The 14,925-nt window shown below is 43.3% G+C and overlaps 1 protein-coding gene across 2 annotated transcripts in view; it reads right to left on the bottom strand.

Annotated features, from left to right (window-relative positions):
* The window catches only part of LOC117567080 (protein Shroom), a 55,600-nt gene that overhangs the window by 28,870 nt on the left and 11,805 nt on the right, over positions 1 to 14,925 (bottom strand). For both annotated transcript variants that reach the window (XM_034246831.2, XM_052004403.1), the window contains exons 3-7: positions 4,972 to 5,231; positions 3,904 to 4,277; positions 1,668 to 2,454; positions 556 to 1,603; positions 218 to 495 (exon numbers count right to left, since the gene is read on the bottom strand). In XM_034246831.2, coding sequence (XP_034102722.1) covers positions 218 to 495; positions 556 to 1,603; positions 1,668 to 2,454; positions 3,904 to 4,277; positions 4,972 to 5,231 — 2,747 coding nt within the window. The remainder of the gene's footprint in view (positions 1 to 217; positions 496 to 555; positions 1,604 to 1,667; positions 2,455 to 3,903; positions 4,278 to 4,971; positions 5,232 to 14,925) is intronic.

Raw genomic sequence — 14,925 nt, forward strand, 5'->3', positions numbered from 1 at the left:
GTCAGCTTGATATCCCCCGAACTTAAATACTTTTTATCCAACTTATTTATCCCCTCTTTCACAATAGTTTTGCAAGCCTTAAGAAACTTCCTGCTTGGCTCAATTTAAACGCGGGGAACGCGAATGTGAGTTTCAAAACATTGCCTTAAAGGAAACTGCACATGTGAAACGGGGCGTATGATTGATGTACAAATGTTTGTGTGTGTGTTGCACTCACCGTTTCTGCTGATTGCTCTCCAGATTGCTGGCTATAACGCTGTCAGCGTGCGTGGGACGCGCACGCGGCAAAAGCGGCGGCGGTGCCGCACTGGATGTGGCACTGGCTGTGGCAGTAACATTGGATGTGGCTGATGATGGGATTGCTGTGGCTGTGGCAACGCTCTCCAGGATGGGCGGCGTATTGTGCGGACGCTTGCGGCTCGTAGGCAGATTTGTGGGCTTGACGGCGCCATTCGACAGCTGTGGCTTGTGTGGCAGCTGTTGCTGCTGATGTTGCTGCAACAAAAGTGTGGCATCAGTAAATCGACAATCACAAAATTTACAAATTCAACTCACCTGCCGCAAGCTCGTTGGCTTCTTGGGCACCTGCGGCGGCACCTTTGGCGCCAGCGACGTGGGCGTTGGTGTTGCTGCCACCGCGTAGGCGGTGCTGCGACGCGTCGATGCACCCGCAAAGCTATTGCGACGATTCGGCGATGGCGGCGGACGTGGCTGCAACAGTTCCGGCGGCGGTGGCGGCGGCAGTGGCTCATCGAACGTGTAGCTGGTGTCCAGTTCGCCACCGAGTGGCGGCGGTGGCAACTCCGGGGACGGCACACGCAAATGCGGATGCTTTGGCGGCCGCTCGGGCGGACGTTCCGCATAGCCATGAGCGTGGCCATGCGCATGGGTATGGCCGTGAAGATGGGCACCTGCATGGCGATGCTGCTGTGGATGATGCTGCTGATGCGCCAGTGCCGCAGCCTGTTGCAGCAACAGTTTCTCCCTCGTGGGCGCGTATTCGGTGGCCGAGGAAGTGCGTCGCGCTGGCATGCTGCCACGGCCGCGTGGCGGCGGCGGTGGCGGTGGCATGCCACAGTCATTGAACGACATCTTCTCGGCGCTGCCAATGTTGCGTATGCTCGGCGGTTTGCTGCTGTGCTGCTCCCGAAACTCCGCGTAGTCCGATGCGGAGCTGGAGCGACGTAGCAGATTCGGCAGCAAGGAACGGGAGCGAGGCGGCGGCGGTGGCGGGGTGGGTGAAATGCTGCCCGAGCTGGCGCTGCCGACGCTGCTCGGAATGCCAATCATCATTGGCGTCATGTTGTTGGGCAACGATTTCCGTTCAACGGGCAGAGCTTGATACGAGGAATGCGTCTGCGGACGCAGCAGCTGTTGCTCCTCCTTGTGCGCCTGCTGCTGCTGACGCTCCACATACGATTGCACGGCGTTCTTTTGAAAGGCCTTCAACGCCGGATTGGAGAGGCGATGCGTCTTGCTGGGCTCCAGATAGGCAAACTTGGGACCCTCAACCAGCTGACTGCGCTCAAAGTCATTGATGCGCTCCGCCACCGAATGCCAGGCGGGCTGCACGGCGGAACCCGCTGGCGTTATCACAGGTAGTCTATGGGAAAAGAATAACATTAATGAAGAATATTAAATAAAGTGCTCTAAAGTACTTGACTTACTTGGCGGACTTGTGCAGATTGGCGCTGTACTGCGGCTTCGGATGCTGCACATATTGCGAGGTGTTGCTGTGCACCGGCTCCGTGTAGGTGCTCACAGGGAACAGACGATGATTGCTGCGATAGGAGTCACTCGGCAGAGGGGGCGACTGCTCCACACCGCTGGAGGCCACATTAGGTGCACTACAGCTGAGCAGTTCCAGCTTGCTCAGCTGCGGCTTGCTGGGCGGCGGCTGCGGTGCAATGGTGACCACTGCTTCGCTGCTGGAGATGGTCACCGAGATGCTGGACTTGTGCTTCTGCGCCGGTCGCTGCAGCTGCTTCGACTGCTGATGCTGCTGCAGATCGCCCGTGGAGTGCGATTGACCCAGCAGCGAGCGCGACTCGTGCATCGCTGACGACGACGGCGGCGGCGGCGACTCCAGCTCGGGCAAGGAACTCTGTGCGGTCAGCTTGTAGTTGGCGGGCTGATGCTGATGCTGTTGCTGGAAGCGATGCAGTGCCATCGACTGATGCACCGGCGGATAGCTGGGACTGTGACGATGCTGCACGCGCAGCGGTTGCACCACATCCTCTGAGATCGGCGGCGACTGCTTGACGCTGTTAATTGAGGTGCTGCTGCCCGACGATGTTCCAGCTGTTCCAGCCAGTTGCGGTGGCTGTTGCTGTTGCTGTGACTGTGTGGACGTTGATGTCACCTCGTTGTCGTGCAGATACAGCACGCTCTCGCTCTGATGTCGCTTGGGCGTCAGCACTCGCGAGCTGTGCACAATCAGCTGCGACGAGGAAACTGCAGGAGAAACAAAAGCAAACAGACAAAAATGAGCAACAACATTCGAATGGTGGCCCAAAGGCGCAGCCAGGAGCTGTCTCCAACTGCTGCTGCTGCTTAGTAAAAGTGGGTCGAAGTGGGGCCAACAAAACAAACAATGACCCAAGGTCGACCCCCGCTTATGTGAGTGGCCAAATCGACAGTCGCCCAAAAAAAAAGAACAAAAATATCTTCGACAGCAGGCAGCAACTGGTTTAGAAGGCTTCTGAGCGCAGAGGCCAAAAAATAACTTAGATTAAGTCACGCTCGTGCCAGACACGTTTCTCTTTGCTGATATTGATAGCTTCAGCTGGGATATTCCTGCAACCGTTTAACTCTGATATTCTCAATTTAAATTCTGACTATGGAATTAAATGAGATACGGCTAGTGACAAAGTTTTTAGATTCTTTTATAAATTTACTAAATGTTTAGATAATATTTGAAGTATTTATATGTCTATTGATATTACAAAGTTAACTACTACATTTTTCAATTTAAATTCTTTGCTTAACTGAATGCTCTGTAGAATGTAATTGTATATCAATTTGTAATTGGATTAATAAGGCTACAGTCGAGTGTATTCGAGTTTGATATAACTGCTAACCTTTGTGAATAAAAGCAAAATAGTGCGGTATTCATTTTAAAATATATATATAAATATATACACAGGACAAAAAACTAAGAATATACCATTCTACTCTATGGATAGCTAATATAATTATTAAATTTTCTGCCCATTATCTATAACAGTGGAATTTCTTAACAATTTAGAAAATTGTTGACATACAATATTAATAATAAAAATTTTTTTATTCAATTTCTTTGCTTAATTGAATACTTTGCAGAATAAGTTCATCTGAATAAATGAAGCTGTTTTCAAGCTCAATTGAAATAGACCAGGGAAATGTTTTAAATCAATTTAAACTCAATATCCTATTAAACATTGTGAGTATTTAATAAGAACAAAAACTTGTGTAAATAACAATATTTAGGTTCTTTATGATAATTTATAATTTAGAGTTCAATTCTACTTTACTATATAGCAAATTCTTTTGTAACTAGAGCAACTTCGACTGAGATTCAAGCTATAAATATCAATATCATATGGAATACAATTTATTCAAAGCGAACCGAATAATATTGCTCAAAGCAATAAAGCTGACATAACGCTGTCATTTAGTGCGGAAATGTTAATATTGACTGAAGAGATAATAATTTTGAAAAATTGACATTAATGCCACAAACAAGCAAAGCAGCAAGCAAACAGTAGCAGAATTATGAATCAAGGATTGTCAGCAAATTGAAGCAGCAACAATCGAACTGATAACAGGCCATGTTAAACGACTTTGATATTTGTTTCATTTGAGGCGCAACTCTGATTAATTCAAGTGTGTTTCTTTGCCGGAAGATAGTTGTGTACAACTTACCCGACTCGGCAATGGCACTGTAGCCCGTCGCATGACTCGCCTCGGAGATGTCGCTCATGGATCCGAGCCATTTCAACGTCTCCGTGGATGAAGTGCTCTCTGAGCTGTTGTTGTTGTTGTTGCTGTTGTGATTGATGTTGTTGCTGTTGGGACTATGATTGTTGTTGTTGTTGGCGTTGGAGTGATGATGCTGGCCAAGGGAGTTGTTGCCACCGCCGCCACTAATGTTGCCGCCGCTACTGCTGCGGCTGCTGCATTGACGGGCGAGCAATGGAATCGGAGAGGGAGCCACCGAGTTGCTGCAGACCGACGATAGATCGTTCTCGGACCAATGATGTGACTGACGCGACAGCAGATCGCTCTCCTGACGCAATCTGCAATACACAAATAAAAGACAATTCGGTTAGAAAAACGTAGATGAAGACGAAAACGAAGTTGGAGAAAAATGGCAAATCATTGCGTGCTGCGTCGTTGACTATATAGAAAAGTAAAGCTTTGAAATTTGTGGTTGTCATGTTTGGCGTTTCCTTCTACACAGACACAGATAGACAGACAGACAGACAGACAAAAGGTTTTTTGGCCGTAATTACTTGAATTTCGGCTTAGCCTTCAAAATCGCATTTCGATGGCGATACTCGGCAAGCGACATGACATGAACAACGAGTACACAAACAGACATAAAACTCTCTTCAAGCATTTGGCTAGCTGGTGGCAAGTTCAGCAGCAACGAGAACAACAACAACAACAACAACGATGACAATAGAGCAACTCGAGTCTCTTGCAAAGACCTTGAAAGTTAAGCTAGTTCGGTTGTTGTGTTTTTTTTTATGGCTCATGTGCGACGTTTGTTATTTGCTTTTTACCAAGAATCATTTTTAATCACTTTTTTCAGACTGTCTGCGAGTGTTTCACCAATTGTCTGTCTGTCTGTTTGTATGTGTGTAAAAATAAAATTCATAATTGTCGCCATGAAACATGTTTTCAAGCCAACAACGAATAAAATTACTTTAAACTTCAACAACACAACAAAGTATTCAGTTATATGTATATATTATATTATTTACTCACTTGTCCAGGAACGGTGTCGCCGATGTGGAATCCGAGCTGGACACATAGCTGTGGTAACCCTCGGATTGCGCATATGAGTGCTGCTTTTGGTGGTGGAATGTCGTCTGATCGTAGTAGGATGAGGCGCGTATGTTGTACTCCTCGAGACCTGCTTGTGTTAAACCGCATTGATCCAGATGCTGCAGCGACTGTTGTTGCTGTTGCAACTGTTGCTGCTGCTGCTGTGAATGTGGCTGCGTTGGTGGCTGTGGCATATCATCCTGCAAAAAGAAAGAAAGAAAAACGAAATGAAATACTTTAAGTTCGAGTCGTGCATTTCATTAACTTTTGGTCAATTGCATAATGCTGCGTATACGTAATGCGAGATTTCACTGCAAATCTGTGGCTATCATTAGCTATGTCCACATCACCGCTGGGTCACAGACTGACTCAGAGATCAGTTTGCAAATGATCGCATAATTGTTACGTGCAAAAATCAAACATAAACCCAAAAGCCCCAAACTCTAGCTAGCATCGTCATCATCATCATCATGCCTAATACTTTTGTTTGTTTGCCGTGTGCTCATTAGATAATTAAGTGAAAATTATTATTATTGCAGTGCAGCGATTGGTGTGCGGCGATAAGCATTCAAGAGTCTTCGCATCGCGCATAATCCGCCGGCTCATGGCAAAAATTGCCAACTTGGAAACATTTTGAAGTGCAGTCAACGTGAATGTTGAAAACCTGGAAAAATGCTTTGTACATAATAGCAGCGCACAACCGAAAACGAAACAGAAAACTCAAATAAACTGGACAACAAAATAACACAAACAAAAAAATGCTGGCAAGCAAACGGAGCGTCCATAATAAGCCGGATTAAGTAACTGAGCCACAGCACAGGGACTGACTGACTGATTGCCTGACCAGGGCTGCATTAAAGCCGGCCAATTGATTTTGATACAGATAACGGTCAGCAACAATTTTGGCTACACATATTAAGTATGCACATTAAGTATACGTTCCGTGTTCACATTGTATTTTGTTATTAAAATAGTTTGAAATGCAATTTCATAAATCGTGCATTGATCATTTTCCATATATGCAGAACTCTTTGCTTTCAATGTGTGATACAAAATTTCCATTTACCACTTAACTTAACTTAAGCTCACTCAAGTGGCCAAAGGCCGTTCAATTTATGACCAAGCGTTACATTTATTTAAGTGGTACTTTATATGTTGCGAGACGTGTCATAATGTGCATGTTTGGAGTTTCAATTGCTTCAATCATTACGGCAGCCCTGGTGTCAAATGCTCAATCAAATCACGCTATACGTATACTTAATTTTTTTTTTTTTTTTTTTTTCAAATATGTTTGAGACTCTCGCAAAAGCAAATCGAATTGTAAATACTCAAAGCTCCCAAAAAAAAGTTAACATTATTACGGAGTCGACCAAGCCTTCTCAGAGCCACTTGACTGACTTTGGCTCGAACTCGCTGTCTATGTGTGTGTCTATGTCTCATAGCCACCGACAATGACAACGGCAGCGACATCGGCATCGCCATCGCATTTGCAATCGCTGCCGCCATCGACGTGGGCAGCTGTTGATTGTCTTTTTGACTTTGGCGCCATAGAATTGTTGGCTGCTTAATGGCAAATATATACATATACATATAATAAATAATAATAATAATAATAACAATCATATGACAGTCAGAGACACAGACTGACAAATGCAATAGCAGCAGCCAAAGTTGTCGCTGTGGCGGCAGTCAAATCATTTTTTATTTGTGGGTCAACTACTTAAGCCCTGCCTGGCAATGAGACGAAAATCGAGCTGAGAGTCGCGAGCTGCGAGTTGCGAGTTGCGAGCATTTTGCCTGAAGGCGCATCGTTTGCAGCTAGCAAAAGAATTTTAATGGTTCGAAACGTTCCCAAGACCAAAATCGAAGTCACTCATTCATTCATTCGTTCACTCACTCACTCACTTATTCGTTCGTCGTGCCCGTCAGTTTCATTTTGTAGCGCTGTTTTATTTTTGGAGGTTTGTGTCTGTCTTTTGTTTTTGCCCAATTGCCGTAATTATTTTGTCTCTCTAACACGAATTTAAATCAGCAACTGTCCCACGGGGCAACTGAAGCCCTTTACTTTATACCAAACTTCGTATTCCTAGAGAGAAACTGACTGACTAACTGACTGACTGGCCCACCGTAATTATCCAGCCAGACACAGCTGTGTGCGCTCCATGTGAAATTGCCCCGGATGAGCATCAACTTCAACTCCAGCCAAAGATACAACGCAGAGAGCTACAGATACAGCATCTCGCACAATAAATCAATGGCAGCGGCAGCGGCATCGTAGCAGCAGCAATGGTGGGGCGCGTATTAAAAGTGGTGCAGTGGGTCAACAGCTGGACGCAGCTGAGCGCCGCTGGCCTCGGACTGCCGACTGCCAACTGCTGACTGCTGTCTGATGCTTCTTAATAGTACACAACAGTCTCCTCACCCAATTCTCTTTTAGACTCAACTAGCGCGTGTTAAATAAATCACTTGATGGAGTGCTAAGCATGCGCCCTAAGGCTGGAAAACTACTGAGACTTTTGCTGCTGCTCTCTCGAGTTTGGCCACCAAATTTGTTACCCATTTCGTTTATCTAGATTGTAGAATGTTCACAAAAAAAAATAACAAAAACACACCAAGAGAATGGCGCAAAATTGACAATTAGTCGAATCACATGGCGTATGCGTAACACGTTTGTTCTTATGTGAGAAAAAAAGAAAGAAAGATAATGATTGGAATTTCTTTGAAAGTTGTAGACACTCAATTAAAACTAAACTAATTACTAAGCAAAGTATATTTAACATAAATAATTTATGGCACCATCAAATTTCAATAAATTGGAATTTCAATTTTCAAGTTTCAAGTCACAAACAAAATTAATTAGTTAATCAACGAATTCCTTTTGATATTTGCAAGTGTTGGCTATCAGTTTAATTGCATTAGAAATCAGTTGCGAAATTGGCTTTAATTCTAAACACTTAATAAAAATCGAAATTAATTAATCACCCAATAAATAACTGGTCGCCGTTGGCCAAATACTTTTACTTTAAACACTTTTTACAGCTTTTACTCTTCCACATAGATTTCACTAAGAAGTTCAAGTGTCATTGAGCAAATGCGATTACACGAAAAACGCAAAAGCGAAAAACAAAAGCGTAAGAACGTGTTTCAATTCGTATACAAAAGTGAAATTTCATTCATAATTCTTTTAAGCGCGCGCAGCTGTCAGATTGTTGTTCAGTGTTTTATTTTTTGGGTTGGAAATAAAAGAACAAAAATGCCCATTGGTCAATGCCAAATATAACAGCTAACGGTATTACTCAGTTAAGCTTGCGGTATTTAATGAAAAAAAAAATAAACTTTTGTTGATATCATTGCAATGCGACGACGTCAGAAGACACGTGACTCACTCGACGAATGAATCAAGCGGCACGGGGTCAGAAATGTCAGACAGCGAATTCAATTGTCCGGCAAAAATAAAATAAATAAAATGATAACCGAGAGAGGGAGAGATGGTGGAGGGGGGAAACTGCAAGGGGAGCTGCCACCCACGCGTTGGCAACTTGACTTTTGCTTTATTATGATTGTAACAGAAACACACACACTCAGACAGACACACACACACACACACACATGACACACTTGAGACTGTGGCTGCCAAGCTGTCACATGATCTAAAAATATTTGGCGGAATGTGCAATGAGAATGCGCCAAGACACGTCGACTACAGCCAGAGAGATAAACGCGTTCCCCGCCTCGTTTGCCTCCCACACACACACACACACATACACACACACTCCTTTGGCACTGCAAATGGAATTTTTGAGTTGAGATTTTCGTGTCAAGCTGCCAACAGCTACAACTACAACAATAACTGATTGAAAATCGAAAATGTCGCTGCGCAACAGCAACAGCAACAGCAGCAGCAAGCAGCCAGAGCTTATCGAAGTTTTCTCCATGTTTTTCTTTGTCCATTTTAGCCTGGTCTCATCATCATCATCATCATCGTCATCGTCATCGTCGTCATCTTCAACTGCTGCTGGATGATTTCGTGAGGAAATTTTCTAACTTTTGATTTGCGTTTTCCATTGTCGCTGACTTTTAATGGCCAACACGAATTTGACTCTTTAATGGAGAGCCAGCGAGAAAACGCGCCCCAGCACACAGCACAGCACAGCGTAGAGTACAAAAAGAAAAGAAATTGCAATCAAAATGCGAGCAAACGTGTCAGCTTCAACGTGGCCAAAACTCCAGCTTCAGCTTCAGTTTCAGTTTGAGCTTCAACTACGAGTTCGACTACAACTTCGACTTGGGCGCGATCGTGCCGCGATTTCGATTTGAATTTGGCAACAGCACGAAACCAAAGCAAAACGATTGTCAGTCATTCAGTTACTCAGTCACAAAGTCAGTCAGTCAGTCATTTGCTTAGTTTCTTTAGCTCTCTGTGGGCTGCCTGTCAGCCACACAGCATTCAGAATTGCATTGCAAAATGCAAGCTCACTTCTGTTATTACAAGTACTAAATACTTTTAAATTTAGTCTCCCCTTCCATTTACTTAAATTGCGCGCACTGCAATTTAACCCAACTCTTTCGAAATGCGCCAAGATTTATTATCGAAGGTCACAATAGATAGGTAAGATCGTTTACAAATCATTTGGATTCCAACAGCTCTGCGTGATCTCAAAAATTCTAGTTAGATTTTGATATCTATTAGTTAATGATTTATGTATATGCAAATAGTTAGATTACGTAGATAACAAATAGAAACAATTAATTACTGAATTTGATTCTTAGCAAATGCTATTTACATATATTCAGAATCTTAAGCAAATTGAAAATTGTTTATGATAGAAATTGATAAGGAAAACTTGCTTCAAATTAGAAATATTTTGGATGATATTATACAACTCTATTTTTTGATTAAATGCAAATAGCAAATAACATGTTATATTTATATTCCTGCTATCCATACAGTAAAAAAAATATTATAACTTTCTGCCAACAGGAAATTGATGTGACAGGATCATAAATCTAGCCATCGAGTCTTAGTTGCTTTGGTTGACAACTTCGCATATTATGGTTCCTTATGGTATTTTAAACTTAATTTTTAAGTTTGGTATTTTTCTGATATTTTCATTTTGGTACACTTTAAGAATAATGATACACTCTATAATACAAAAAAATAATTTAAAGCATTTACAAATAGGAATTAAAGGAAACTTCTCATTTACAGACAAAATTAATTAATTCTGCTTTGACTATATTTTAATATAAACTAACTCTGAATACCGACATAATTATGTTTATATAAACACACTTCTCAATCAATTCCTACTTTGTAAAGATTCTTTTGAATTTGAGTTGCTTTTCTCTTCAGGATCAGCAAACTGTTTAAAATTGTGTGGGTAGTTAATGAGCTGAGTTGAACTCTTGACTGCATTTAGTCGGCAAATCGAAGTGGTTTGTGTTGATGGCCGTTTTCACACTTTCGCAAATTGTAAGCTGACTGAAAGGCGAAAACCGAAAGCGTCTCCACCTCCTCCTCCTCCTGCCGCCTTTCGCCAGCTGTCAAGTGGCAGTTGTGGAAGGGAGCCCTTTAAGTGCTGTGGCCAAATGAAAGTAAATCTTTGTGACTTAATGCGCTGCAGCGACGCCACTTGGCCTGATTGGTAATCAGTTGTGGCATTTAAGAGATTGCTGCCACAACCGTGAGGGGGAAGCAGCATAGGGCTGGTTGCATTCAAGATAAGGATGCGTCAGCGAATTGCGCAAGCTGAAGGCGCGTCTCATTAGCGTGTACAGGGCAGGATATGCAGGCAATATTGCAACTGCGGCAACAAGAAATAACTGACTGCATCCTTGACCCCGTTGGCAGCGAATTAATAACCTGGAGCTGCAGCTCAAGCTGCGATTGTGCCATGAAGCTGGAGCAAAGCCAACCAACTGGTAATGGTCATGGCATGGCAACCAGTCTCAGCCTCAGTCTCAGCCTGAGACTGCAACAGAGTCTGCTGAGTCTCTTTTACATTGGATCCGGCCTGGTCGCTGTCGCTGTCTCTGGTATGCGGGACAAGATTTATGGCCAGTGATAAGTTTGAGGCGTGCAGGCAATAAGAACGCAGCTTGGCAATCAACTCTGCCGACCGACCGGGCCAAGGAGCATGCCAAGAACAAATAAATAGCCATGCGAAAAACAAACTGAGCGCAAAAGCAGCCAAGCAGCAGACCAAAAAGAAACCGAACCAAAATCAAAACTGAAGCCAAAGCCGAAGCCGAAGCGTACCCAAGCGACTGACAAGTCCAACTTGTTTGCAACTTCAGTTCCAGCTCCAGCTCCATTTAATGCTGGATAATGCTGTTTTCTAGCCAATTCCCCTTCGTCACACACACACACACACTCTCTCCCTATTGTCTGGTTAGTTTAGAGTGAAGGTCATGCGCATGCCCAGCGCTCAACGATGCGCAACAGAATCTTGACGAGAGACTTTTGCTGATTCTTGGACTCTGGCTGACTTTCTACTACAACAACACACAAGTATAAAATGAAAACGCATAATACATAAGTTAGTCATATAGGCAGCGTCATGTATTAGCCATAATTAGGCAACAACTTGCTGCAAGAGGGCCTTTAATTATGCACGCTTCGTCAGCCAAGAATTGCGGCAGCTGCCACTCGTGTTGCTGCTGCTGTTGCGCGTAATTAGAAAGCGCAGATTTTCACTTTTGTTTGGTCACTTTGATGAGCTGAAGTGTCCACGACCAGCCTGCCAGCCTGCCGGCCAGCTGCCGCCTCATCAAGCGATGACAACACACAAAATCAATGGCCCAAACAACTGGCAAAGAGTGGCAAGCTGGCAGCAGCTGTTGCTGCCACAGTGTTGCAACTCCTAAAATGGCATATCATGTCATGGGTCTGGTGTCTGTCACATTGCATTGCAACTGGATCGAAAGTTTGCATATTTTTCGTAAGGGCAGCTGTCGGCACAGGAATGTTTTTCATGCTCTTGTCGGAGTCTCTTCTAAGTTGGCATTAAATTACGCACGTATTTGTGGGACAGGCAGGGAAGAAGGATGAGGAGGAGGAGGCAGCAGTTTGTTGAGACAGGTATAAGAGCCATTGGCAACATGCACGCAGCAGCAGCAACAGCAACAGTTCATTTGCGGTTGGCAGCAGCAGCTCAAGAATTTCAATGGACTCGACAGCACTTTTGCTTCTCATCGATCGAGAGATCTTGAGCTCGAGCTGCTGCCGTTGTAATGGGAACGAGTTGTTTGTTGACCTCAAATTTTCGTGGCTCGAATGTCGCTTTTGTCTGGGCCGAAAGAAACAAAAGTGAAATTTTCTCGTGTGGGTTCAGAACTTGTAAACAAAAGAAAAAGCTACATCAAAATAAAAAAAAACGAGACCAAGAAGATACCCTTGAAAGAGCAATAAATTAAGTTCAGCTCATCTACTGTTTTTTTCCCCCAAACTCAAACTATTTCCTTAGCTGCAGGGAAAACAGATAACCAAAATGAAAGGAAGCAAAGTCATCAATATCAAAAACGACCAACGGCACTGGCCAAATGCATTTTCACTTGGCCTGCTAATTAATTAACAACCAAAGCTACGACTACCAAGTATGGCTAGAGAAATGCCTTGTGGATGCCCATGACTAAAATGCATACAACTAACCTGGGAGCTGATGTTTCTTGTTGGCCACAACAAAAGGTGAAACTCTGTTGCACCTGTTGCCCCGTTGTGTGTAGCCAGGGCAAATTGTAAGCGTTGCAATTATTTGTTATAATTTCTGTTGAAAAAATGCAAAGCATTGACGGTTGGCCATCTCCAACAGCCGCAACAGCCACAACAACGATGTGATCAGTTGGCGGGTGGCGGCGGGGAAGCGGCAAAGCTCTGATGGCGGCGCAAGTTCAAAGACAGCGCAAACAATTTAGCTGGAATCTGGCTAGAATTTAGCGCTGGCAGGCGGCATTGTTGCTGTTCTTATAGCCAGTTGTTGTTGTTGTTGCTGTTGCTGTTGTTATTGTTACTGCTGGATATGTTGCTCATGTTGTGTTGTGTTTTGTGCTGTTGGACTGTTGGCATTAATTAATTGCAGAGCCGCGCGTCGTGTGTGAGAAACGAGTTCGACGGCAAGTTAGAAAACTAATGAGCGTTAAGAGTTTTGTGCTTGAGCATTGGAAATGAAAATGAAAGAGTAACAAAACAAAAGAAAGCAACAAGCCAAGAGCAAAAACAGCAGGCAGCGGCATCGGCATCGACATCGGCAGCGCTCTCAACTACCCTGGAAACAATTTACAGATCAAAGTCAAAAGAGAATTACATATTTCTGTCAGAAAAACGTGGCAATAAGTCAGTCATTATTTAATAAGAATCAAACTGTGGGAATACTTCTAAGCAGCAAACAAAAGGAATAATTTACCTCACTATGTAAAGTATTTGTTATTTTTTATACTTTGGTCAAGATAAGAATTTCTCGATCGCTTTTTACTATTGCGAATTAAAGAAGTCAAAATAAGAATAATAAAATTTTAATTCTATTTCATCAACACAATCTACAAACATTCCTTAAAAGAACAACTATTCTAGTTGATCTTCTGTGAATAACTTATTGCTTCTCAATCCTGCAAAGTATTGCCTTTTTCATAAATCTCTCCTTACACTTATGGTAACCATTGATTACTGGATTTAATATTTAAAATATTTTATAAGAATAGTCAAATACTCAAATAGAGTTTAATTTATCAATTCTAGAATCAGTTTTCGCCTATTCCTTTGGTCTTCTCTGATGAACTTCTTTCTTATCCACCTTGCACTGCTTTACAGGGTATCCTAAGAAGGCGTAATCTACAGTCCCCGCCCTAATTGCGCAACTATTTCTGTTCGGAACTGTTTGGTTAAACTCTTTGGCGAAATATGCGCTCATTTCCGTGGCAAAACGAAAGCGTACGCCGGACAGCTTCACGGAAATGAAGCGGCAATTAAGACTCCAACTTGGCTAAGTGATCAGTTAGCTGCACTTACACACACACACTTACGCATACACACACCAACAGTCACTTAAAGAGTAGCAAACGCTTCACGCTAACCACTTGAACTTTACATCATGAAGGGCTACAAAAAAGTATCGAAGGAAGGAAAAAAAATTCCATTGGAGCAGCGTCAAGTGTTTTGGCTGATTCGACAAAAAAAAAAATGAAAAAAAAACACAAGCGGCGAAGAAAACAAATCAAAACATTAAGCGAAACTCTTACACCTAAAACCAAAATATTTTTGTATTTTTCTGTGGAAATCTGCGCATTCATCTGAAAGACAAAAACGCTATAGATAAACGACAACAACAAAAATAATAAAAGGGGGAAAAACTGGGGGAATGCGAAGCGACCTTCGTCAAGCTGAAGCTGCAGCTTAGACTGAGGCTGAGGCTGGGGCAGCAGCATTACAGTTTGTTTTGTCAGCGCTGCAAGTGGGCGTGGCCGCAATTAATTTGATTGCAGCTATAAATAGCCATGGCTTGCAGTCGTCTGCCGCAATCTGCCGGCACGCCTACTTTGCTATTTTTTCTTCTTTTTTTTCTTTGCTAGGCAAAGGCGACGCTTGGAATGCGCCTAATCGATGCAAAATCGCCCCAAAACTTGTTCTAAGCTCGTGTAGGCAATGCAAAGCAAAGGCGAGAAGTCGAGATGTTCAGAGCTTAGAAGAAATGCAGCACAGAGACCACCATCAACGGGGAGAGCTGAGCAGAGCAAGCAAGAGAGTGAGAGATGAAGTCATGTCTAATAACTGGAACTAAAGCATGTGCCACGGCAACAGCAGGCGAGCAATTAGCGTTTGCCCACAGAGCGATATGAAAATGAAAATGATGTAGAAAATGGTAACAAAAAAAAATACTTGAGCATATGTATTTTTTTTCT

The sequence above is a fragment of the Drosophila albomicans genome, chromosome 3, assembly GCF_009650485.2.
Source record: "Drosophila albomicans strain 15112-1751.03 chromosome 3, ASM965048v2, whole genome shotgun sequence".
Taxonomy (NCBI): Eukaryota; Metazoa; Arthropoda; class Insecta; order Diptera; family Drosophilidae; genus Drosophila; species Drosophila albomicans.